The sequence below is a fragment of the Aulostomus chinensis genome, chromosome 3 (assembly GCF_037954235.1).
Source record: "Aulostomus chinensis isolate RoL2024-O1b breed Wild chromosome 3, RoL_Achi_v1.0, whole genome shotgun sequence".
In the NCBI taxonomy this organism is placed as follows: domain Eukaryota; kingdom Metazoa; phylum Chordata; class Actinopteri; order Syngnathiformes; family Aulostomidae; genus Aulostomus; species Aulostomus chinensis.
In genome coordinates this window covers 21,829,795-21,854,933 of record NC_141322.1, presented here as the reverse complement: position 1 = coordinate 21,854,933, position 25,139 = coordinate 21,829,795, and the positions used below count along the sequence as shown (strand labels likewise).

Genomic DNA, 25,139 nt, shown 5'->3' with positions numbered 1-25,139 from the left:
TTTTAATTTAATTTAAGTAAAATCAAAATGACGTATTTAAATTTTGAGACTTGATATCGTACCAGTCGGGACAGTCACTTTAATTGCAATAATTACAGATCACAAAAATAGCAGTTAGTCTAGGTATTAACATAGCAGCAGGAACATTCATAAAACATCTTGCAAAGCAACAATACTATTTTGTAAATACTCATGTAGATAAATACATTTTTCTGAATGATATACAGATGAAACATGTCCATATATAGCAAAAAAAAACAAAACAAAACAAGAAAACTTGGTAAAGCTGGTAAATTCAAAACGACACAGTTTCCCCATTTAAATGTGAAGCAGAACAAAGGTAAGAAATATACTTTTTCTTTCTTACCCGATTTAAATTCATTATATGTAAATACTGCAGACATGAAGTATATACAATAACGCATCGTATCCTGTACTGTGTAAGTGTACTGTGTTCACTCCAAGGAAAGCCAGACACCCGAGTGTAAGCTGTTCTTCAAACGGCAGCCCGATGGTCAGTTGCAGCTTGTGATTTAGCCTCCAGCGTTTCTTTGAAAAAGTCGTGATGAATGTGCCTTGCTGGTAAAGCTGGCAGCACACTTACACTCTGAGTAAAACAGTCTTTCACCAATGTGTCCTTGACCCCAGCCTCGCACACTCCTGCTGAACACAACAATGTATACTAATATGTGAAGGCAGACCGAGTATAAAGCTAAATATGCACTTTCGATTTGACAGCCTCTGTAGAGACCTAACAGTCAAGCTCAGTACACCAAGGCATCCTGAATGTGACACATGACAAGCGAACGTTAAAACACGGCTGTGTATTTGTTTGTTTTTTTTCCTTCTATTTAAAAGCTCTCTTCAGCACAGAAAACTGAGGTTCCTCGAAGCCGATATTTCGCCCTCTCTTACGACAAGTTCTGCCCCGCTTTGATTCTCCTGTCATTACTTGTTAAAAAAAAGGTAGAAAATAACAGTCCTGGTACTCGCCCGTATCGTTAATGACAAACCCCTCGTGCCTCTTCACGTTTCAGTTGCAGCGGTCACAACAACGCTTCTGCGCACTGCACCGCATCCTTTCATCTACCCAGCAATAATCAATGCGAGATCAGAGGGTAAAGCACTTCACCTGCTGCCCGCTCATGCGTGAGTGTATCTGAGGAGGTTTTCTCCTCCGGTCCCTTCCATCAGCGAGTAATTAACTCTACCAGAGGGCTGAAAGTCTTGTAATAACCATGATTCAGACCGTGTGTTGAAAAGAACACTACTCATACACTCACTTACCAGCTAGGGTCAAGCTAACAGATATCACATTAGTAGGCATCTTAATGTATTGTTAATATATCTGGCATGTTTTGTTTGCTACCTAACTGGGCATTATCGGTTTATATTTTGGTTGAATGTATCACCAAAGCAACTTATCGTCCCCATAACGTAAAACTGGAGCATCTTTTGATATTTTGCCGCTTGTGCTTTTAACCTTTAAGCGATATGTTCTCATCATGTGAAATTTTAACGTCTTTTAATACGGGCATTTTTATTTTATTTATCACTCGATCTCACTATTGTCAAAGTAGTAGGTGAACAATATTTCTCTAAACATGTAAAATACGTTTTCTAATGTGGCATGCATTTACGTAGCCAGTATTGAGCAGCATTCGTTTGCTTAACATGAAGTTTTGATAAGTACTACATATTTTTGTCAATTTTTAATATACATCAACTCTGTACCAATGTTAAAAGCTGCAGCTCTCTCAGAATGTTAATTTGAGGTTAAAGCTGCAAAGATTTAACAGTCTTAAAGTCTTTAGGTAATTCGTTTCGTGTAACAGTGAATAACCAAACTCACAGAGTGTGACTAATTCTATTGTCCCTGTGCTTCAGCAAAGCCCAGAGTTTCATTTATTCCATACTCACGCTTCAGTCACAGTTAGATTTATTCCCTAATGTTCCCTCTGAAGTGGCACAGTGTCTTGAAAACAATAAACCAGAGGACTGAGTCAACTCAGAACGAAAAGCGACAGATGAATCAGAAAGATCAAGTTCATGTGGAAAACATCGAGAAAGGCCAGAAAAGTGTTTCAAGCTCGCCGTACGCTTCAGCCTTTTACATGTGGTCTTGGTTTAGATGTAGCCTTTTCATTCACGTATTCGTACTCCGTCATGGGACACATTTGATACTTGAGATATTGAAGACAGTTTCTTTTTTTTTTCAACATTATATGACCTTCAAGCAACTAGGGTGTAGCCCAGGCTATTCCAAAAACATCTACAATGTATGCCAAACTCTGTCATCACTCGGCACTATTTCAATTGCAATTGGGCAGGATATCCATTCTTATGATTTAAGTTGCCCTTTAAAGGTAACAGATAAGCTTCAATCTTTCTACCAGACACGACACTTCAGCTCCGGATTCATTGGACAGCCTTTTTGGCACTGGAAAGCTTCTGAGAACGCTTCAAAATTCTGGAGGGAACCAAGTACCCTAAAGACAGAAGGAAAAACAGACCATTATGAGTGATGGAAGCCTGGTGTCAATGGTATGTATATTTTAATGTAAACAAATTCATATTAGTCAGCGGCTCAAGTCATCTGGATTCCAAAATTTTGCCCATGCTTTGATTGAAAAACCCCAACAACTTTCAGCTTAAAAGGATGTGAATTTGACTTCCAAATTTAGCAATTCATTCATTTGGATGTGTATCAGCTCAATGCCGCTGAAAGTTCCACATTCTTTTTCAAGGTCTGTTGAGGTCTGGTAATTTCCACCACATCCTGAAGGAAATATCTGGTTCACGAATTGCTAAATGCTCTTTACCAACAATTTGGTAACTTTGTGGAAAAAATTACAGGAATATAGCTGGTAATACTTTCCAGTGATCGTGGATACAAAGAATTTTTAAAACTCTAACTATTAAAGAGTTTGAACTCTTATTCTCCGAAAATAATCTTCAGATGTTTTTAAGATAAGTGTTAAAACAATTTCTATCGCTTAACTGAATCAAGTTGAGCATTGGGCCGACAGTGCCTTCTTTGCATGCGATAAATTAGCACATTTTCCTAATGGTGGGCATCAAATTGAGAAACAGATATAGTTTATTTTCCTAAGAGTAAGGCACATAAAAACAAAAACAAAGAAAAGGTAGCACACATCCATTATCAACCTCCATCTTCGGTCTGGTGAAGCAGTCTGACGCTAGTGACAGGTAATGCTAAAATCAGTTTACAGTTTATATAATTAATTAAAGGTGGTGATTTTTATAGCTAGCCACATCCGCAATATTATCACCCCACCTTATAGGGTCTGTTCTTCTGCCAGTGTTTTGCAGTTTTAGGTAGCTTATGTTGAGCTAACGTACTAAAACTGTAGAACGCTAGCTTCAGATCAAAACAAACACCAAGCAGCATGACACTGGCAAATGGAACTTGTGTGCTTGTGAATATGACATGGAAGTCATGTTCATGATTGGTGAACTTGAGGTCAAACCGTCAAGTTATGAAAACCTGAAGAGGGAGGCATTCGTACGACCACAAAACTAACAAAGATGTACTGTAGATAGCGATTTGTGTTACTCATGATTTGTATATTTAACAGCTTTGTGAGAAACGGCTAGCTCGCTAGCTACCGGGAGATTTGTTTTTAGCGATGCTAGCCAGCTGTTGCTAACGAGTGTTAGACAGCATTTTACCGGTACTGACTCACAAGCAATGCATAGGTATTTATGTCATTTAGGTCAAGTGCTGTCAATTTAAATGGTTCACATTGCAGATCAAGTTTAACAAACCATGAATCATCCAGTCAACAACTTTTTTTCTTTTTTGCTTCCCTCAGTCTGAATCTTGTGCATCATACTCACGAGATCGTAATTCTATTATTGCCAACAACTGGAACAATTTATCATGACTGAATCTGTAGCATTAATGTTACCTGTAATGTGGTAATGTATTTTTTTCATGATCCCATTACCTGTACTCTAAGGGACTGTGTGGGTCAGTCTTAATGGACTGGCTGGCATACTCAGGCCGATAAGCGCCACACCACACCTGGGCAAAACACATACAGACACACACACACTAAAATGGAGAGACTTTCAGTGAGGTCTTCTTTAGGTTGTTAACATTTCTAACAAATTAAAGTAAAAAAAAAAAAAATTATGTAAAATATTTGCACTGTACAAACTTCCGCTGAAGGAAAAAAAGTCTTTGGTGGTCATTGTGACAGGCACACATCATGGAGGAGAACAACTGTGATGTGACATTTTTTTATTTTGTTCAATTTTTAACCCTACTGAGAAGTTCACGTCGCAATAGTTAGTCAAGTGGCTGTTGTTCTTAGTATTAAATATTAGTAACTGTAGATGAAAATTTCCATTTTATGGTTTACATTCTTGGGCGGTGATAGCCTTCTCACTCTGGCAGCTATTCTCATCCTCTTGTGGTGAATGTCAGGATTACGTGAGTGTCTCACCCACTGACCTCCCCCTCTGTCCCAATGTTTATTTCTCAACACTAAACATCCACTGAGAAATGCCCCTCCTGAGCTTTAGCTCATTGCTGCAGATGGAGAATTTATCATCAACCACCTTCCAGCTGGAATAAAACCTGTTTTTGTGAATATAGGGTGTTTTCTTACTTACTTGGGCAAAGTTAAGAAAGAAAAGTTGTTTGTGATCCATGTCTAGACCAGGCAAACGAGGCTCTTCACCCTCCAGCTCCACCCATTTCAGATAGGCCTGTAAACAAACACTGGCACGCTTACAAACACTTCTGAGACCGTTTTGCTTTGTCTACAGGAATGCTAACATTGACTTGTGTTTTTGTTGCTAACGTTTCACCTTGTAGGCTTGACGAACTCCTCCGTTATCTGCTATGTTCTCCCCCAAAGTACTGATTCCACTGACCTGCAATCACGCAGACAAAACCACGTGTACACGCATGCATGTAAACACTCATTCAGTTGGCCACCAAATGCACGGGGAAGTACAGCGAAGACACAACATCTAATTTCACACATACCACTTACATTTTGACCCCCTGCTAGCTTCCAGTTGAAGTTGCCGTATTGTTGTACCATGCACTGTGACTGCTCTTTAAAATGCTCAGCGGAGTAATTACTCCACCAGTTGAGCATGTTACCGTCCTTGTCAAAGTTACGTCCTGCAAGGAAACACACTGCATTTTTTTTTACCAAATCTGGTGAGGTATGCGACAAGTACATCTGTACTTCAGCCAAATAAGATGACAAACTATATTTACTCTCCTGCCTCCCCCATGATGAATCATCTATGTCTTACCATTGTCATCAAATCCGTGTGTGATCTCATGCCCAATCACCATTCCTATTCCTCCAAAATTGAGAGCCTGATGCTGATGTTTACTGAAGAAAGGCGGCTGCAGGATTCCTGCTGGAAACACTGAGCACACAAAAATAATCAGATGCACATAAACATGAGTGAAAACACTAAGTACTGACAGCAGCTAATGGGATTAGGACGAGGAGAGATTGTGCTGATGCCAAATAGGCATCGTCTTCCATCAGAGGCTGCTGCTGGTGGCCTCAGTGATTGTGTACAGCTCCTACCTATCTGGTTTCTGTTGGGGGAGTAGAATGCATTCACCACAGCGGCACCGATGATCCACCTGAGGATTGATTGGATAAACTGACTGATTGATTACAATTTATGGAGCTTTTCATGCAATTCTACAATTCTACATTTTCATTGAGCAGACGCTTTTGTCCAAAGCGACGTACAACACAAGCAAGAATTCAGACTTAATTAAGGAAAAACCCATAGGAAGCGCAAAAGTGCTTCAGTTGTGATCTGGTCACAGGTACTGCCATCTAGTGGCAGAAGAAGTGTTGCCCCCCCCCCCTTTTTTTTTTTTTTTGACAAACATACAACATCACACAACACAGTTAGTGCTACATACTCACTAAGTGCTGGGTCTTGGACCCTCTGACTTATTCTACCCCACAATGCACAGTTACACAACATATTTAACCTTAAACCTACCATTAGAATTTGCTGAGGTTGCGTGACCTTGTTATTATGAAAACAGCTTTGTTTTGGGTCTCCTATAACGCTTGGAATCGTAAAGAGGAGTCTCTGCTTTTGTCTCAAACCATTATTGTGTGATTAACCTTTCCAAGTTGATTTTATGTGGAATTGCAGGACATGCTCTGTGACTCAGAGCGCCAAGGAGCTCAAGAACCCCCAGAGTACAGGCAGGGGTAGAAGTCAATATTGCAAGCTTTTGTTTTGCAAGATAAACTTCCCCAATGGATGCCACTTTTATGACTTTTGAAACATAATTTTTAATAATTGCAAGTACAAAGCTAACGTTATGCTATGAACAAACTACTTTGCGCTTTTTCTGTCGATGATAGATTGATAGATAACTTTATTGTCATTGTGGGCATTGCGTCCAACAAAACTGCAGCACAGCTCCACATGGTGCAACTATTGTGTCATGACGTTAAAGGTCCCCTCTGTGGTGTCATTTCACCACTTTTTAGCAAGCACCAACTTTAAGACGCGTCAATGTTTCCCAGTAAGATGGACTAACATGTGGATGAGGCTTATCATTCAGCAATACTGACTCCTTCCTGTGTATGGACAGTTTGAACTGTTGGATTTATCAACTACTCACAAGTCAGGATCAACAGGCTCTCTGAGCTTCCTCAGACTCTTGTGGGCTTCGGACTTGAGGTTCTCAAGGATGTTCTCAAAGTAGTGCTCCTCACTAAAATTTAACTGAAAACACAAACAGACAAATTAATCATCCAGTAAAGTTTCAAGACATGAAAACGTGGCGAGAGGAAAAACATCTGGCTTACATGAGCATACTCTTGGTTAAGCTTTGGGTTACTTTTCTCCAAAATATGGTCTGGATAGCCAATATGCTCCTTGATTGCCATGGCCTAAAAGAAATGTACCTCAATCAGCAGGAAAATGTCTGTCACTGACACACTGAGAATTAAGGCGTGATGTTCTCTCTGCTAATGTACCTTCTCTCTGGCCTTTTCCTTTGAGGGAGCGTCCATCCAGCTTAACTCCTCCAGGGTTTCTACGTATGCTTTCTGGATCTTTCTAATGAGGTCACTGACCTGTAATCATATCACACAAACTCATGTCTCCATATTTAGCATATTTAATTTATATATAAGTGTCCAGATAACCTATGTTGCAAGGTGAAATCCCTTTTTTTTTATATATGGCAAAAAAATATGTAATATATGATCCAAAACTTTTTGCCCACAATGTTGCACGTGTTTAATATTTGATATATAATAGTATATAATATTTATATACATTCATACAAAAATGCTGTTGTGGATTAAACTGATTTCCTAGTTGTTGAAACTTGTTTCTGTTTGGTTTGTTGTTGTTGTTGTTTTCAGACTCACCATTCGTTTACTCTCTCCAGCAAAGGTTTCACGCACATACAGAGCTCCGACTGCATTCTTCATGCTGCTCTCCACATAACGAACACATTCTCGCCACCAAGCATCCTCCACAGTGGTCCCATATAAGGTCTAACCATACACACAAGCGTACAAAAACCCACTGAGATTGCATTGTGGATCTAGTTTGCATTAAGTGTGTTACTGTGACAAGTCGCGTGCATCACACCTTTCTGTAACGGGCTCTGGCGTCTTTGAAACGGTGACTCAAGCTATTAACTCTGTCAATAATGAGCTGCCAGCTGAGGTAGTTCTGCATAGTTCTGCAGATATAAATTGTTAAACGGTTGTTTCAGCGGAACTTTTTTTGTGATATCTTAATGGTGGATGGATAAATCTCCTGGACTGACCTGATGCTGTGTCTGGAAAGAACTTCATTCATCTTCTCAAGGTAGGGAGAGCTGTAGACCACCACCTCCTCCTCTACCTGGACCTCAATAGACACGCTGGACAGCACACTCCGAATAAAGCGGGTCCAGTTAAAACCCTGGAACACAAAGAATCTGAGTCTTTGGCCAAATATATCTACACATACAAGGAATAGTATTGTTTCAAGATGATGAACATAAACTAAATAAACCAATATGAAACTACTAGGGCCTGACTGCTACTTGATTTGTTTTTTTGGGCCAATGTTAATACCAATGAAAGGCACGAATGTACAGATATCCATTTATTGAAAGAAATATATACTTATTTTTTTGCCATTTGGGTTATCACGTTTAAATAAGTATATATTATACAGCGAGGATAATTTGAGGCTTTGGCGTTGAAAATAAAAGCCATCAGTGCCCTGAAGAGTAACTTCACGCAGTGATTTAACTATAGATCGTTCAGTACTGAAGGTTTGGTGCTAATGCTAAAAAAACAAACAAAAAAACAACAACAAAAACTCAAATCAATATTCTGTTTGCAATGTAGTCATCAAAAACCTTGGACAAATGCAATGGAGGTGGGATTAAAATACAAAAACTAATAAAGTGTTATCATCTATACATGTGAGTGGCTGTGTGTGTGTGTGTGTGGCAGGACATTACCCAGTAACTACGTGACAAAATGTGGTTGAACATGGTTTATAGAATTTGCCAGTCAAATACGAAGTTTGTGCTTTTCCCGTTTTGAAATTGCTTTTTATCTTTTTATTGTTCTCTAAGTGGATGTCAATCAACTTCCCTGATGAAACAGAGGAAACATCCTTATTGACTCAGTTATTATCTCTCCACCCAGACTCTAGTACACAAGGCACAATTGAATTTACACTCACATTAAGGCTGAATGTGTTCTGCAACTCATCCAGAGTCATTTTATTATACAGGATGGTGACATCTTGTCTCTCCTCAGCTGGTGATGTGGCCTGTCCAGGAAGGAAAAAAACAAACAAACAAACACGTGTGACAATAAATGCTCGCATTTACCGGAGACCAGATTCTTGTTTTTCAACTTGTCATTATTAATTTTCTTTATCCTTCATCCCACAATTCTATTTCCTGTTGTATCTGGCACTCACATTTGCGATGTCGGTCTCCAGTTCCAGTACTTGCATCATTTCCTCCCACACGCGGTCGTCATCCTGCGTCAGGTTTCTGTCCTCTCGGGTTATTTTAGCAATAGAAACCATGAAATGTAGGTAGGCTTCTCGAACCTGTGGTACAGTGACGTAAACGACGTTCGTGTCAAACATGGCCTTCTTCAGTTATTCATGAACTCAGACAAAGATTTGTTTTGGTGAAAAGTGTATTTGATTGCTTTTGATAGCGGTATTCTAATCAACCCACCCTCTACAATTCATTGCTACCAAGCTTCAGCTGGTCTCAGTTGATCTCAGCTCCCTTAGACACACACAGAGGGCACGAGGGTACGGATCTCCTTCTAGGTTGCTACAGAGGATGGCTAATAAGTACATTTCCCAAAACTTGGTGTCTCCCTTTTTAGGCCTCACCTTTTTGTAGTTTACATCATTGAAATAATAATCTCTTGATGGCATTCCAAGTCCTGGCTGGTCAATCTAAACCAGATACAAGAATATCACTTATTACATGAATAGGTGCACGTTGAAAGTTTATTATAATAGTTAGCAGTTTATGGGTTTTCATCAGTGACAGTGTAATCGCCATAATGATTGCATCACAGCTGCAATTTGCCATTTTCTTTTGCAGACAAAGGGTAATCTCACATGAATGATATGGCGGCGAGAGTCCCGGTCGTCTGTCCACACGTACATTTCCAGCAGAACCTTCTTGTGAAAACGAGCTGTGAGCGTGGCAAGCGTGTCCTCCAGGCTCCAGGCTTCCTCTGCGGTGGAAATCAAACAGTTTTGTAAATGTAAAGAGCAATCAACGCGCCGCACGCTGTAAAAATCCCCACGTTGGACCCAGTAAGTGTGCGGTCTTGTGTGTTTTCAGATGCAGCTTAAATCGGTTGAATCAGTTCAAGCCACCATTCCATTTAATTAAGAACCAGAAGCTTGAGAAGGAGCAGAGTTGACTATTTAAAGCATCCTTTGCTGGCAGTCCTGATCAAAGACCTGCTCCTCTACCCACTCATCGTGCTCCACACCTGACGGCTCAGCTGAAGAGGTTCGACCGGCCTCTTGATCCCGCCAACAAAGCTAAGCTGAGTACAAATATAGATATGGCTCTGCGTGAACACATGTACTGTGAGCGGAGACATGTTAGAGTGGATTTTTCTCTTGTTTTGCTTGTGAGACACTGATCAGTGACATTGAGAGGGATTTCAACCTGTAGTGGCGTTCCAGTTATCGGACGCAACGGGCCAGTCTCCGATACTTTCAATCAGCTTCAGGAGGGGCTGAGAGTCACGCTGCTCTATGAGGCCTGCAGGTTAAAATTCACACACAAAAAAAGAAAACCCAAGGACTATGATATACAACAGCAGCACTTCAATCCGTCTACCTTTCAAACAGTTATGCCTTACTGAAATAGAAAGTTTTTGGACACCAACTTTTAAACCAACATGGACAAAAGGCTCAGAAGACCATCTACATTTCCATGGCAACTGAGGAAGATTGTGTTATACAATCAAAAGCTACAATGTATCGTGCGGTGAAATTTATTTTTTTTTTGCTCAATGCTTCTTGATCTGTTTTTAGAAGACAAGGTATGGGAGACTTACTCTCATTCATGCAGGAGTTGTAAAGGACTTTAGCCTTCTTGATGGCATCACTGTCCTGCTCGCTCTCTGTCTCCAGAACACCTGCAACAACCAAACACATGCAGACATTTCCTCTCCCAGCCAAACCCACACATAGCTCCACATACTGCAGCACACTAAAGATTAAGCCCCCGAAACTGAAACTGTGCCAGCTGACCTTTGAGGACAATCTCAAGCTTGTCCCTCAGAATGTCAAAGACGCTGTGTCGGGAGCTGGTTTCTGGGATGACATGTCGCTCTAGCCAGCCCCCGCAGGCATACTGGTAGAAATTGTCACAAGGCTTCACAGACTTATCCATGTTTTGCAAGAGCCGGGACGCTTTGAGACAAGAGAGAAGGATGGTAAAGATAAGCTGGATATCCTAGAAAACCTGAGATTTCTTTATTTGCAAAATGAAACAGCAGGGTGGCGCTCACCTGCTGTAACACACTCGGCAGTCGTGCACACATTGTTCAGGTTGGAATGATACAGCTGGCCTGGGAAGAATCAGCGTCAAGAATTAGGAGAATTTGGACTGTTCGATAAATGAGAGGAGAAGATGATGTTGTGGAAAGCATTTAAAAGAGCGGTTTGTAGAGGTAATTCTCAAAGCTGTGCGTGTGTGTGTGCGTTTGTGTGTGTGTGACAGGCTTGTCTATGTCAGCAGTGACTCTATTCTTTCACTTTTGTGTGGCACTGCTGAACAGGCAGGAAAGAGAATTACAGTATTAGAGCAACTATCAGAGGTGAAACTCAAATGTGACGCCTGCCAACCCACTTATCCCCACTGTTTACACACTCACCTTCGCCTGTCGAGCTCCTTGACACACTCGACCTGTAAGATTGTTCTGGAGGAAACAGATGCTAGTCACCAGAAACAGTTTGGGCGACTTCATTTATTATAATTGTTGTCACATTTAAATTAAATATGCAATTGCCTGTCAGCCAGCTGACAAAAGATAATTCATCCGGATGAATCATTTTCCATATTTTTTTTAATATATGGTGTTTTTTTTAATGTTAACCTTTAGTACCATGGGAAAAAAAGTGATCCGATGAAATTATTTGCACCAATATTGCATACAACAAGTCATTATGCATTTCAAGGGTCAGAATTATTAAAAAAACAACAACAACAACAACAGAGGGATGCATTCTGGCTGCCATCTGTTATATCTGGATCTTTCCACACACAGCAATTACCTTTCACCACCGATGTATAGAGGACCACCAGTCCGGCCAAGGCACAGCTGACCAACAGCAGCAGCACAGACAGACTAATCTCTGCCACAGTCCAACGATGCTTTCCAGGTTTACTTGATTTTTCCATGATATCCATTTGGCTTTCGGATTTGCCCATTCTCCTGACTGCCGGCTCTGTGGGAAAGACACCGTTAGTGTGGGATGGTCCAGGCAAGAGCTATCATTGTGTGTGTGTATGTGTGCGTGTGTGTGTGTGTGTGTCTGGTGTATGTGTGTGTGGGGGCTGTGCAGTGATCCATCTCTAAACTGTGCTTGCTAACCTGCAGTAAGTGAGCTTCAACTGCTGAACACCTACAATAACTTCACTGACAGCCAGCTGTGAAATTGTTGGTCTTTTCCACCGCTTTTCCCTTTACTCACCATTTTTCAAATGTTTTTTTTTATTGTCTTTATATTGCAATTAATGAATAAACAAAATAATTTTTAACTTTTCCCTAGAGGGCCTACATCTCTCTGTTTTATTTATCACGACTGCTATTTTTGTTAAACGTGCATTTACTGATTTTTCCTTGTTTTTTACAGTGGGAACAAGTTGGAAACACAAAATCTGCATATCGTTACATCCAGCAGATAGAAAGCAACATTATCTCTCATTCTGAGCCGTGTTTCTGTCCACTTGGTGAATTTATCTAATTTTTTGGGGGCGGGGGGGGGGGGGGGGGCTGTACCAATCAAGAATTTTATATAGGATATGTTTTCATTTCAACTGTTTCACTGCTGCACAGTGGTGCAGTGGTCAGCACTGTTGTCTCACAGCAACAAGGTTCCGGCTCCAGCACAGGATCTTTCTGTGTGGAGTCTCCATGTTCTCCCTGTTCCTGTGTGGGTTCTCTCTGGTACTCCAGCTTCCTCCACAGTCCAAAGACATCAAGAGGGGACGAGGCTGATTGATACTCTAAATTGACCGTAGGTGTGACTGTGAGAGTGAATGGTTGTCTGTCTCTATGTGTTGGCCCTGTGATGAACTGGTGACCTGTCCAGGGTGAACCCCGCCTCTCACCCGAAGGCTGCTGGGATAGGCTCCAGCCCCCCCACAATCCTTAATCAGGATAAGTAGTAGAAAATGGATGGATGGATGTTTCTCTGCTGGGTGAGAAATTTTTCCTACTTCCCTTAAACATGTGTTCTGAAGGATTCAGGTTTTAACAACTCATTTGTGTATGTTTCATAAGAGATCATTTCTGGCTACAAAGGAGTTTTAATATTAATGATTAAAGTTGAAAACAAAAAACAGCCTTTAAACATCAAAGCATAATCATCATTTCGCACGGTGAGGCTCAGTTATCCAGGTGAGGTAAACATGAGCTAAACACTGAAGGTTACTGAGTGAGCTGTCAACTGACACGACCATTATCAAGACAGGATGCAGTCAGACATTGCATTTCTATTATGTTCTCAAAATTGAATTCCTCTAGTTATATTTTTCTCCGTATGGTCTCATTATTCTTACTGTAATACTAACATTTAATTTAAGGTTTCCAACATATGTGGAACAAAAAAACAGCAATAGTTTTTTATCTTCCGAATGAAGAAGAAAGTTGGGGGGGAATAATCAGAAATCTTTTGTGTGAACTGATGTTGATAAGCTACTCAATGTGCAGCAGCTGCTGAACTCGCAAGCTGACAGCAATGCACCTTTTCGGAGAGTAGTTCTGATTGTTTTCTCCTTTAACAAGTTCAGGTGCTGAAGAAAACATCTTCTCATGATTGGAAGTTACATAAAAAGGAGATTTTAGCAGACCATCCATGTAGGTTGTTGTTTAAGTTGAGCAACTACTTTCTGGCTTTGATTCTTTTGGTTGTTGATTTTCTCATTGTGATTTAGGAACAGATGGCCAACAAATTATTGGGGAAAAAAAAACAGAGGTTACCCTGGATGTAACTGTAGTTCTGTGAGTATGCACAGAACCTGCAAAGGGCTTTCCTCTTGGTTTAACCTTTAGGCAAGGCTTTGCATCTCTCATCCAGTCAGGATGTAGCAGTCGTACAGCATCAGTCCCCTTTAAAACTCCCTCACCTCTGCTGCTCATCCCCCTCTGAAGCTCCAAAAAGAAGACCGGGTTCATCTGGGCATGTATGGGATGAGAGTTATATCCAGGCCAGGGTAACAAACATTTCCAGGACATAAATGCATTGCTCTCTAATGGGCTTTGCTATTGGTTTACACTCAAGGTCTGATCCTAAAATAGACTCAATAAGCAAACAAACATTTGAGGACTGCATAACTCAGCGCCTTGCACCACCCTGCATGAACAACAAAAGTAACAAATATCCAAGCATTGGTCTACCCTAGATGAGGCTCTCCTCAGACCCTGCATCAAGCACTGTATGGGAAACAGACCCAAACATCAGGGCCTTGAGACTGGAGTGCCCAAAAACTAAGATGGAGGGCCGGGAGGCACTGAAGCAAATGTCCTCAACTGACACACCCCTGGACACTGTCGTAGAGGACCTGGTAGAATGCGCAGGTGCCCGCTGTGGCAGCACAGCCCTCTGTATTATAAGATTTATGGCCACTCACATCCAATGAGCAAGCTCCTGTGCACACAGAGAGGGCCCCTGAGCCAGACCAAGTGGGCTGTTGACATCATTCTGCAATTAGGGCGAGTGTATTCCAGAACTCCCCAATGCAAAACACAGATATGTGACGTAGCATAATAAGGACGTGTAAATAAACACTGTTTGATCTATTTACGTCATACAGTCACCAGGCTGGACAAATTCCAACAGCTGTTTGAGCTTCAGCATGTCAAAAACTCTGCATGCAATGTATTCATTTGGAATGAAAGAGTCCATAACTGTTCTCATGTCCCCTGACGTCTTGAGGACCAGAATGTTATCATTATGGCCCAGAGCAGTAAAATCCTCCCCCCTCTGGACAGGACTGGACAGAGATGGGCCACGATTCACAGTTTTACAGTCACAACATCTTTCCACTTTCAGCAGAGAACCCTTTCTGGGGCAGCTGGTGCTGGCGAGGAGATGGTGGTGGATGGAGATAAGAGCCCAACAGCTCCAAAGCCTTCCTGTCAGTGTCCAGGCGGTCTACATTGTTTGAAGGTCCAAAGAGAATCTCTAAGTGAGCAATGAACAGCTGGCATCATTCATCGTATTTCAGGAGGTAAGGCCTGATCAAAGGCCCCGCACACATCGAGGGTGAGCACTTCTGAAATACAGAGGAAGGGGAGTGGATGTGGTCTGGATCTCTGTTATTTCTATTTGACCAAGCAACAGCTTGGTCAAATAGTGAGTCAGTCTGTCCAAGGAGTTGGCGAGGATAGCCATATGGTTAGCAAGTGGTCGAAGAAAACAGACACTGCTGCATGCCTCAGCCAAATAATCAGCAAGAGAGGAAGGAGATGATGGCTCTCAATTCCCCTCTATTCTATCTGCAGCGGGCCAAGCAGGTCATCCAAGAGGTAACAATGAACCACCAGTGCATGAGTCCAAAGATCTTTCTACGGTTTTGGAGTTGGAGCCTAACAAAAGAACCACAGTGATGACAGGATGACACTTTCAATGCCTCAGTCCATGGAGTTTGAGGGGTCACTGAATGGTTTGATGAGTTTAAAATGATCTGATTCTGATGCTACGACCTTTGCAGTTACCACATTTCAACCTAATAGAACATTTATTAGAGATCTTGGACTGACATATTCTTGGCTCTGTCTGGACATGTCGCGGTAGATTATTTACAGCAACAATATGCAGCTTTTAAGCTAATACTATCAAGTTTCATCAGTTTTTTGATGGTACACTGACTTGTGAACAGAGAATGGGGCTTCTTTCACTGGCATGTGGTGCTGCTCTCAGGTATTCTCAGTACAAAAGACTAAATGATATATGTGGAGGAAACGAGGAAGACGCCAGACCCGTACTTACCGTTGGTAAGTCAGTGCAACAAAGGCTAACTAGGTTTAAACATGGACACAACTGCTATGGGAATAGTGTGGTACCCTGCCAATTCTTAAAATTAGCAGGTGATGCTGAACCAACATCTTGCACTTTGCAGCTGTTATCAGCAGGTACCATTGCTGCTCCGCAAAACTGCATAATGTTGCTTTAATTTCACTCCAAGTTGACCGTATTCAATACATCCTGTTAACTGAAAGAACATTAGCTTTATTGTTGAACTCTAGTTCATATTCCAGGTTAGAGTTTTTGTGAATATTAAATGTGACATTTCTGCAGCAAACAATTATGTGAACAGTAAATTCACCATAACATTTATTTTAAGCAAGCAAGCAAACACACACACACACACACACACACACACACACACACACACACTCACAACGCCAGGCTTTCTGCTATAAGCCTATACTTCAAGAGAGCTCATTTCTATGCACGATAATTATGTATGTGTGAACTCAATATTGCAAATGAGCATTTGTGCTGGGGACAAAACGACAATCACCCGTGGCTTTCAGCAGCATAGCTTTGCTTCTATTCACTCTGCAGCACCTGTTTCTCCACAACCAACCTCATTGCCCTATCATTAGGCCTGACAGGGGACGGGCTGTAAATCAGAGGTTCACACTGCACTGCCCCATTAGCAAGCGCTGATGAATACGCATGGGCACATATCTGGCACGATAGTGATGAAGAGCGGGTAGGTGCTTGTTAAAGCTTCAGTGCCATCCTCAGAATCAGACCGTACAGACAGAGTTAAAATCCGGCTGTATAGCATGAATAAGAGGCCTCATTTGATGGAAAATGATGCTATATTATGCAGTCTACTGAGTCACAACAAAATGTGTTGACCAGTGGAGTTATTCAACTCACATAGCTTTGCTAGATTTCTGTTCAAGCCTTCCTGCGTTCTTAAGACAGGATTCAGACAGAATTTAGATTTCATAAATATTAGTTATCTGCATTTTCAAACTTTATTCATCAACGATCACATGCTCAGTAAGTCCAGCTCCATAGCAAACATAGCAGAGTGTGAATAAAAAGGCTACAACATAATAATCATTCAAGATTCAACCTCAGCCTTTTTAGAAATAACATGAGGACACCAAGAACATTAAGTCTATGAACAGTATTCAGCATTTGTTGACACAATATAATTTTGGATGTAAAGTATTCAAATAAACACAAAGTAAAGGATAAATATCTATATAATACTGCTAAAATAGCTGTTGGTATGACCAGACCTGAGGTAACCCCGCAAGCTGTTCATCTCCTTCATTCCTTCATCTCCATCTCAGCACATGGAGCAATGAGGATGTTTGTCTTAGATTTTACTGTCACACTGTAATGGAATATGGCCTTAAATGCCTTTTAGAATAATGGCAGAAACAGCTTAACTAACGTCTCAGTTTCTCAGCACTCAACCTATTGAATCTCACCTTTATTTAACTGTGAAAGAAAAGCAGTGGCTGTAGCTGTGATTGATAGAAATGAGTAAATTTGTGGGATGGAGTGTATTGTAATAACACACTCAAGCTCCTTTAGCAGATTGAAATTCAAACCACTGCTCAAATGAGGGAAATTTTTGAAAATGTGATACCTAATAATCTTTTCAATTTTTATTTCCATTATTTTTATAAACGGGAAGTGCCTTGAAGAAGATGTGGCTGAGGCAGCACACCTTAACCAGGTTACAAAATATATAAAAACAAGCATGAGAAACACAGACTTAGGACAATAACAGAACAGAGAATGATGAAACCGACAAAGGCACCAGATGTAGAAAATCAAGTACAGTTTATGAACAGCAGTTACACAGTTTATACTCAGATCTTTGAGAGACCAAATTATTCGGATGTTGTGGGTTCTGCAGGATAGTTTGGGAGGTAGATTAGAAGCCCGAGTTATAAGCAGAGGCTTTAGAGCCCAACAGTGCATGCAATAGGTCAGATGGACGGCGCACACTAGGAACGCTTCCTACTGAGGTGCAGGACACAGTCTGTTGCTCGCTCTGTTGGTGGGCTCGTGTTTTTCTCCCTTTTTTTTTTTTTCAAATTCTTGTCAAAAGTTTCTACAGTGGAGTAGAAATTGAGCAAGAGTGAACTTGAGCCAGGGTCATTCATGGTCAGAGGCTTCCCTGTGTTGCATGATTTATCGTGACACACAACCAGAAAAACAGCGATGCATGGAAGTGTTGATACGTGATTAACCAATACAAACGAGTGATGTCAAAACTGCGACACGCTGAACTTGCTACACCACAAACAGCACTGAACATGACGCCATGATGAAGAGTGATGCATCCACTTAATGTTACTTCCTGAAGTGCATTGAGTGTGATGCAGTCAAACTCTACTAAGGATAAAGAATCAAACGTCTGAACAAATCTTAGTCAGTGGCTACAATCTGCTTTTCATCAGCAGTGCAGTCTCTCACTGTTTTGATGTCTAATTTCTTTGAAGTAAAAATTACAAAATACTTCTTGCTGATTTTTTTTCATTCAAAAATCAGTGGCACTGATGATTTTGAACAATCAGATTTGAGTGTTAACAGCATGTTCATATACTGAACCGTTTAGTACTCCAAATAAAAACCTTTTGTCCACGTTCCCTGCACCTTTTAATATGACAAATAGTAACATTTCAGTAAGCTTATGCATGCAAGTGTTCACATAGTACTAGTGACATGGCATTACCTCGCCACGCTAGAGATTTTGTGTGTCAAAATTCTGTGAAACTGAGACCAATCTGTGCTTAATGTTTTAAAGACAATTATGACTCCATGTGGTTTGTGTTCATTGGCTGGAACAATTCTTCTCTACACTTAGTGTTTCAAACAAAACAAGGATTAACACACAAGTTGAGCTGTGCCAGCAATCTGTTCGCGGGTGTTTCTGACCATAAACTCTCAAGTCTACAAGGACCTACAAAGGTAAAAACATCCAAAATTCTCAAAATCTCTCTGTGTAGTCACTGCACGGTCTGGGACTGCTGAGAATCTCAGGAGATTCTCTTATGGTACCAACAGTTTCATGTGGCCAATCACCACCTTCTCTTTGGTTCTTGATAACAAACAAGTATCTACTCTTTCAATCCAGAGGCTTACCTTTGTGTGAGGATGCTAGAAGTCCCTGAGCCGTTCCCCCACAGCGGGCTAATATCTCAAACACCCCTGCTGAGCATCCACTCAGAGCTGGTGTGTAGAGAAATGAGTCTGTGCTGCGGGTTGAATGAGACGCTCTCCGGTTCAGTGTGCTGCTTAGGGAATGTGTGAGGTGAGAGAGTGTGAACAAGTGAGGGAGGGAGGGAGAGAGAGAGAGAGAGGGAGAAGAGAGAAGAAGCAGATGGGAGGTAATAGTACTGGATTGTTTCCCATTAGCGATAAGAATAAAGGTGGGGATGGGTGTGTGTCAGGGACTTGAGCCAGGTTGTACTATCTGAGGGGTCAATTGCACGTCAATATCTTACTCTTGCTCAGGGCATCTTTGAAAAATCTGTACAGCCTGCAAGATTTAAAAAAAAGTGCCTAAAGCTTTTGGCAGACAGATAATCTGGTATGACAGAGGTTCTGTGGCTCTTTCAGCAATTTTTATGATCCAAGTGACCATGAAGTTGATTTAACCCCTTGCCTTCTGATCAGAACGACACTGTTCGCCCTCATCATCCCTCCCTTCTCCTGTGTCCAGGATAACTTGTCTTCAGGGAGCTCTTGAGTGGCCATTTAGTACATGCTGGGGCTGCTAAATCTGGGGCCAATGTCAGATTGAAATGGCATGGTGCCGAGGCTCATTATCAGCCTGATTAACCACACTAATTAGCCAATAATAAAGAGAAAGAAGGGGCCACAGTGGTTGGTTGATGCTCAGAGCCACACAGTCGCTCAGGTGTTGTTGCTGCACCAAGACCGGATGACTGATTACTGTCAAAGCAGTAAACACATTTAGCGGGGATTGATCATCTGCGCTTGAATCCAATTTGTACTTAAGTGAGAAAAATTCCTTTTACTTACAGATTCATATACATTTATTTGAGAGGAACGGGAAGGAAATGTTGATAAGTGAAGGCGCTCGCAGTCAACAATCATACTGATGGATTACAACACAGTGGGGAGTCCAGGTTTGCAACTTTATTAATGTGATTTATTAATAGATTTTATTTAGCAGACAGGATGTTTCCTCTCAAATATTCATTGTGTCAAGCATTTTTATAGGCAAGCGACTAATTTAGTTCCATGTAGTTCCAGGCATAAAAACATTGCTATTACATTGAGGTTTACAATTGAAATCAGCATTCATTTAAAATCAGAGCCTTGGACCAAGAACATACATTCCAACAAATACATGTTAATAACTTAATTTTTTTCTCTGTGATTATGCAGTGAAAATGACAAACATGTTAAAATACTGCTGGAGATGGAGAAGTTCATTAGAGCGCAGTTACTTTCACGTGTTTATATTGTCAGGTAAGGCATGCGACCGCCTGTTAAGGCCGTCTCAAATCACTGCACGTTGTTCCTGCAGCGAGAGGTTTGTGTGACTCAAGAAAAGGAAACACAAACCAACATGTAATCGGGCACAAAAGTGTCAAGTTATCCATTCGTCCCTCTGAAATCCTCTCACAAGCTTATATTCACACATCTTCCTGTGTGACAAAAAGACGTGAAATTAATTTATGCCGCTTACTGCTTATTCATTCATTTATTTACTTTTCAGAAACACATCTGTTCCGACTAATGCATTTATGCTCATTCGAGCTTTCAAAGTAGAAGAAGTTCAGTGCGTTTTAAGAGTTGGTTCCTTTGAATGATCTTTTTTTTTTTCTATTCTTTCATTCAGATCTGATTTATGGTTCGCTCACAAGGTTGTTCTCACATTTCCAGGAATCACACTGTGTTTTTTTTTGTCTGCTGTCTTCTGCCGCGTGTTGCAGTAATATCAGTTTATGTGTTGCTTATTCCAGTTTGTTATGATCCTTCTACTATTTTCAAATGAGCTGTTTGCTTGCTGTTGGCTGGGGGGGGGGGGGGTTATATAACTGAAGTGAATGCAGACTATATCCTCGGCTTTGAAAGAGTAAGTATATCTAAGTAGAAATTAGATTATTTGAGATCTATTTGCTGTAAAGTAGTGTAGGTTTGTTGTCAGGCAGTTCTTAAACAAATACCAGATTGTGTCTGTGATAAGTGGATCTGAGAAACAAGCCTGAAAGCTTTTTAATTAGGCTATATTTGATGAATGCTATGTATTTGATGAAGAAGGTTGCTCAACTTCGCTAAAAGCTTCTGACAGCAAAGGAAATATATGCATAGAAAGAGGAGAGATGATTGTAGTTGACAGATGGCAGTTCATATATTTCAGTAGAAACTGGCTCATATTTTAAAGTTCAGGGTTGTGTAATATGGACGAAATTGCTTAAAATAACCGAGAGAATAAAACACGTTCTTGTTCTTGGTAAACAGTTATTATATTGTTTTTCCATTTCTACAGTTATGGGTTTTTGGGGGGAGTTTTTTTTTCTCCTGAAACCACTATTTTGGAGCTTGCAGTACACCTACAATAGTAGCAATCACTCCTTTACTTTCTCCTTGTTAATTATTTCCCATTTAAAATATTGTGGGATTAGAACAGCAGTCAGCCTGAGCTTAACCAGCGCATAATTGCAAGGCTTGCAACCAAGTCATTCTGGGTGAGGATCTCATTTGTTGTGACTTTACAATGTCGTGACATGGAAGATTTTGGTTAAAGCTTCATTTGTCTCTTTTACAACTTTGACCAATGCTTTGCAAAGACAGGACATAGCGGCATTGAGTCTAGTTTGACACTAGTAGCTGCTGAGGTCGTCCATCTCTAACATGACGGCATTAGTTGTCCTTTTACACTCTCTGTTAACTTCGTGGGTTGCAGTCGATTTATTGCCTGCCCTCAGCTTGCAATAAAGGCTCGTAATTAACAGGTTTGTTCCTCTGCTGCTGATTTACTGTGTATATTTAATAGGCCTCAGAGAAACGTAGAGGCCATTAACCTCAGCAGTGGCATAAAGCCCCCAAAATGAGGTCCCAATACAGACTAACTCAGAGGGACTAAAGTGAGGTAAACCTGATGATCTGTGTCCTCCTCTCATAAATCTGTATCCAATATATGGCTGCTTGCAGGTGTAATATGGGTTTGCATAATTGTTGCAGTGTCTAAACTTTCTCTCTCTTACATAAGCAAAGCCAGAGAGGAATATAATTGCTTTGAGGAGAGACTCTTTGAAAAGAAAACAGGCAATTTAGAAAGAATGAGTAATCTACATAAGTAAGGACTGCTACACGAAATATTTTAAAGGGTGTATTAGTGTTCGATTCCCTTTTCAAACTGCTTACTGGTTTGTTATTTGCATTGTGTGTGTGTATGTGTGTGTGTGTGTGCACTACTGCGTGTGTGTGTGTGTGTGTGTCCTAAATATTCTGGATTGCAACTGCTAGCATAAGAGGAAACATATTGTTTGCCGAACATACCCTATTATCACACTGATAATAGCTTTTTACAAGCCTTCTGCTTTGGTCCTCATGTTGGTCCCTGTTGTGTGCCTGAGACACAAACAAGAACAAATAGTTTTTGCCTGAGATTATTTTGTCAAACAGAAGGTAGAAGTAAAAACTCAGGTGGAGAAAATGGTGGTCTGGTTTGGGGGTGCGCACCACAACTATGAAAGCGGTATGATCCATCCATCCATCCCTCCATCCATCCATCCATTATCTATAACACTTCTCCATCAAGGGTCGTGGGGCTGGAGTCTATCCCAGCTGACATTGAGTGAGAGGTTCACCCTGGATGGGTCCCCAGTCTATCGCAGGGCCATCAGGAGCATTTAGGGGTTCAGTATCTTGCTCAAGGATACTTGGACATGGTCACCAGGTGAAGTGAGGATCGAACCAGCGACCCTTCGGTCCAGTCCAGACCCCCCCCCCCCCCCCCCCCTTGCAGGCTTAAAATAATATGATAAGGTCTGGCTTATACTGGATGATGCGTTAGAGTATCTCCACATGGACTTTCTTTTTTTATTGGTAGTTTTTCTCTTAGTTTCAAGCTAAATATAACTGTCTGTTTTATTCTGGATTCTGGAGTCACTAAGAAGTGATGCAGGAGAGAGAAACCATTCTGTGAGCTCTATTTCTCAGTACTTAATAGGTAAAATACATTTTCTGGGTGGAGTATCGCTTTAAGGCATCATAAATAACAATTCTAGTTTTGTGTTTGTATGAGAGAGTATTTAACAGGTGTTGACAAAGCTGCTCAGACTGCATTTAACCTGAATGTTATAGTATGACATCATCAAAGCACTTCATGCATCTGTCTGAAACAACAAATGCGTGAGGTCTTTTCTTCTCCACCTGTCCCTCGGGTGGTAGCAGCCGGGACAGTGCTGTGGCAGGGCTAATCCTCCTTATCTTAATGGCATCCTTCGCTATCACAGTAGCACTGGGGACCATCGACCCCTTCCTTTTCTCTATCAGCAACACACCCTTCTCCTCACCAATCCAGTGTGTCACCCCCTCTGTCACCTACCTGTCACCACCTCCCCTCAGTCCTCAGCTGGCTTTTCACTTGGATGCTATCACATCTCGCTTCGATAAAAATCAAAATCCAACTATTTGAAGATGCCTGGTGTTCCAGCACAATACACAAAGCCATTTTTTTAGGAGAAACCTCTGATATTGAAGCAAATGTCTCTAGAAAACAACATGCTCACACGCTGAGTGGCTGCGTACCTTGGCGCTGGGCTATTTGACAGTGAGAGACACTGGGGCTGCAAGCGTCAGGCAGTGTTGTAATAACAAGTTTTCCTTTCAAAGCCTTCCCACAGGGAGGTTTGTACAACCACAGAATCTGGTTTCAATTGCTCAACTCAAGATAAGTGTTTGGACGAGGTTTGAACATGCATACCTTTGTCTCACTTAAGGTCAGGGTACCCTTTTTTTTCTACTATATGAACCACGAAACTCAGAGTGCTGTATTTTGAAACACTCTTTACTGTCAGATGGACCATATTGTCTTTAGCAGCAGATGAAGGTCGACTTGAGGCCAAAAAAAGCCCAACAGGTCAGCTTTTGTTTTACTCCCTGTCTCTTACACGTCGGTAGCACAGAATAAGCATCACCTTCACTACGTCACAACAGATTTGTGATAGTGACACATTAAACCTTGGTTACTAATGAAGCTAACTCTGGAAAATAATGATTATTTCGATGGCATTTTTATATGTACTTTCTCAATTTGTTTCATCTTTGTGAGCATCGGGCAAATTCCTCTTCAAGTCAAAGTAATCCCTGCTGTGTGCTGCAACTATTTACAGCCTGAACTGATGTTAACTTACTTTATTATATTTACTTTATCAATTATCATCTAAAATCTTCTTTAAAATCCCCCTCCAGTTTTTGTGAAAATTTTGATAAGTGAGGAGGGGATCTTTAAAAAAAAAAAAGAACCAGTACATCAAAACAGGCCTGAAAAGCTCTTTAAAAAAAAAATGGTATGTCTAGAAAGGTAAATGATTGTACTCTAAACTTTTAGTAGAAACTACTCAGAGCACATACCGTTAACAAGGAGGCTCAGTGGACACAGATTATGGACATCATCAAAATCAGGTCATAAACTTTCTTCCCAACCACCAGAAATAGATGTTCTTGACCACTAACTCAGAACACATCCACAAGCTTCTGCTTATCTAGTTTATTTGAAATACATTGCTTCAATGAGTTTCAACGAAATATTCCCCCGCTTTTCTGGGATATCAACTATTATCGAAAAATATCTCTTCTGCACCCTGAGGAAATTCCTCCTCCAACCGTATCACATGGACTCAAGTTATATAATTGAAACTGGTTGATGACGTGTCCAGAAAAATACAGTTAATATTCTGACAATTGCAGTCTTGGGGATCCAGACCACAAACAAAATCTCTAGCACCCTGTAATATTTCCACCAAAGTTGTTCAGAATCTGTCCATTAGTTGTGGTTTTTTTTTTTTTTAATATTTTAATAGATACCATGCCAATAAATAAAATGCCTGATCATATTACCTTCTTGGCGGATGTAACTATGATTCTTTACGACCGTTATTTTGTACGCATGGACGATTAGAGGAAAAGAACCACAACATCATCCTGTCAACACATCTCTCTTCAAAATCATGCCATCAAAACAATGCCCCAGGTCATGTTTTTTGTCGTTTATCAGAAGTATGACTGATACTGCTTTTTCTTTTGTTTTTGTTGTTGATCTGTGCCTAATGAATGATGAGGCATTCTGGCAGAAGGCAATAATTGCTTGAAGCTCAACAGTGGGGGTGTAATTAGGGAGA

The 25,139-nt window shown here is 40.9% G+C and overlaps 1 protein-coding gene across 3 annotated transcripts; it reads right to left on the bottom strand.

Moving 5' to 3' along the window:
- Positions 1-64: 64 nt before the first annotated feature.
- mmel1 (membrane metalloendopeptidase like 1) lies at positions 65-23,547 on the bottom strand. Of its 3 annotated transcripts, none has more exons than XM_086199680.1 (24): positions 23,345-23,547; positions 11,824-11,997; positions 11,424-11,468; positions 11,058-11,117; positions 10,798-10,959; positions 10,602-10,682; positions 10,208-10,303; positions 9,643-9,761; positions 9,409-9,474; positions 8,977-9,111; positions 8,734-8,823; positions 7,820-7,956; positions 7,639-7,732; positions 7,413-7,541; positions 7,014-7,112; positions 6,843-6,926; positions 6,656-6,759; positions 5,586-5,644; positions 5,299-5,418; positions 5,028-5,161; positions 4,840-4,905; positions 4,642-4,737; positions 3,972-4,048; positions 65-2,489 (listed from the first exon to the last, which is right to left on the bottom strand). In XM_086199680.1, the coding sequence occupies exons 2-24, from the start codon at positions 11,978-11,980 to the stop codon at positions 2,390-2,392; spliced, it is 2,310 nt and encodes a 769-aa protein (XP_086055806.1). In that variant the 5' UTR covers positions 11,981-11,997; positions 23,345-23,547; the 3' UTR covers positions 65-2,389. The 3 variants fall into 3 exon arrangements, with proteins under 3 accessions (XP_086055806.1, XP_086055807.1, XP_086055808.1); XM_086199681.1 differs by lacking the exon at positions 23,345-23,547 and adding an exon at positions 18,901-19,025; XM_086199682.1 differs by lacking the exon at positions 11,424-11,468.
- Positions 23,548-25,139: the final 1,592 nt, after the last annotated feature.

Excerpts from the sequence above, each read along its gene's own strand:
- mmel1 (XM_086199680.1), bottom strand. The coding sequence starts at position 11,980 with ATGGGCAAATCCGAAAGCCAAATGGATATCATGGAAAAATCAAGTAAA. Across the intron at positions 11,469-11,823 it reads CTATACATCGGTGGTGAAAG|AACAATCTTACAGGTCGAGT; the intron begins GTAATTGCTGTG and ends TGTTTCCTCCAG. Across the intron at positions 9,762-10,207 it reads TAACTGGAACGCCACTACAG|AGGAAGCCTGGAGCCTGGAG; the intron begins GTTGAAATCCCT and ends TTTCCACCGCAG.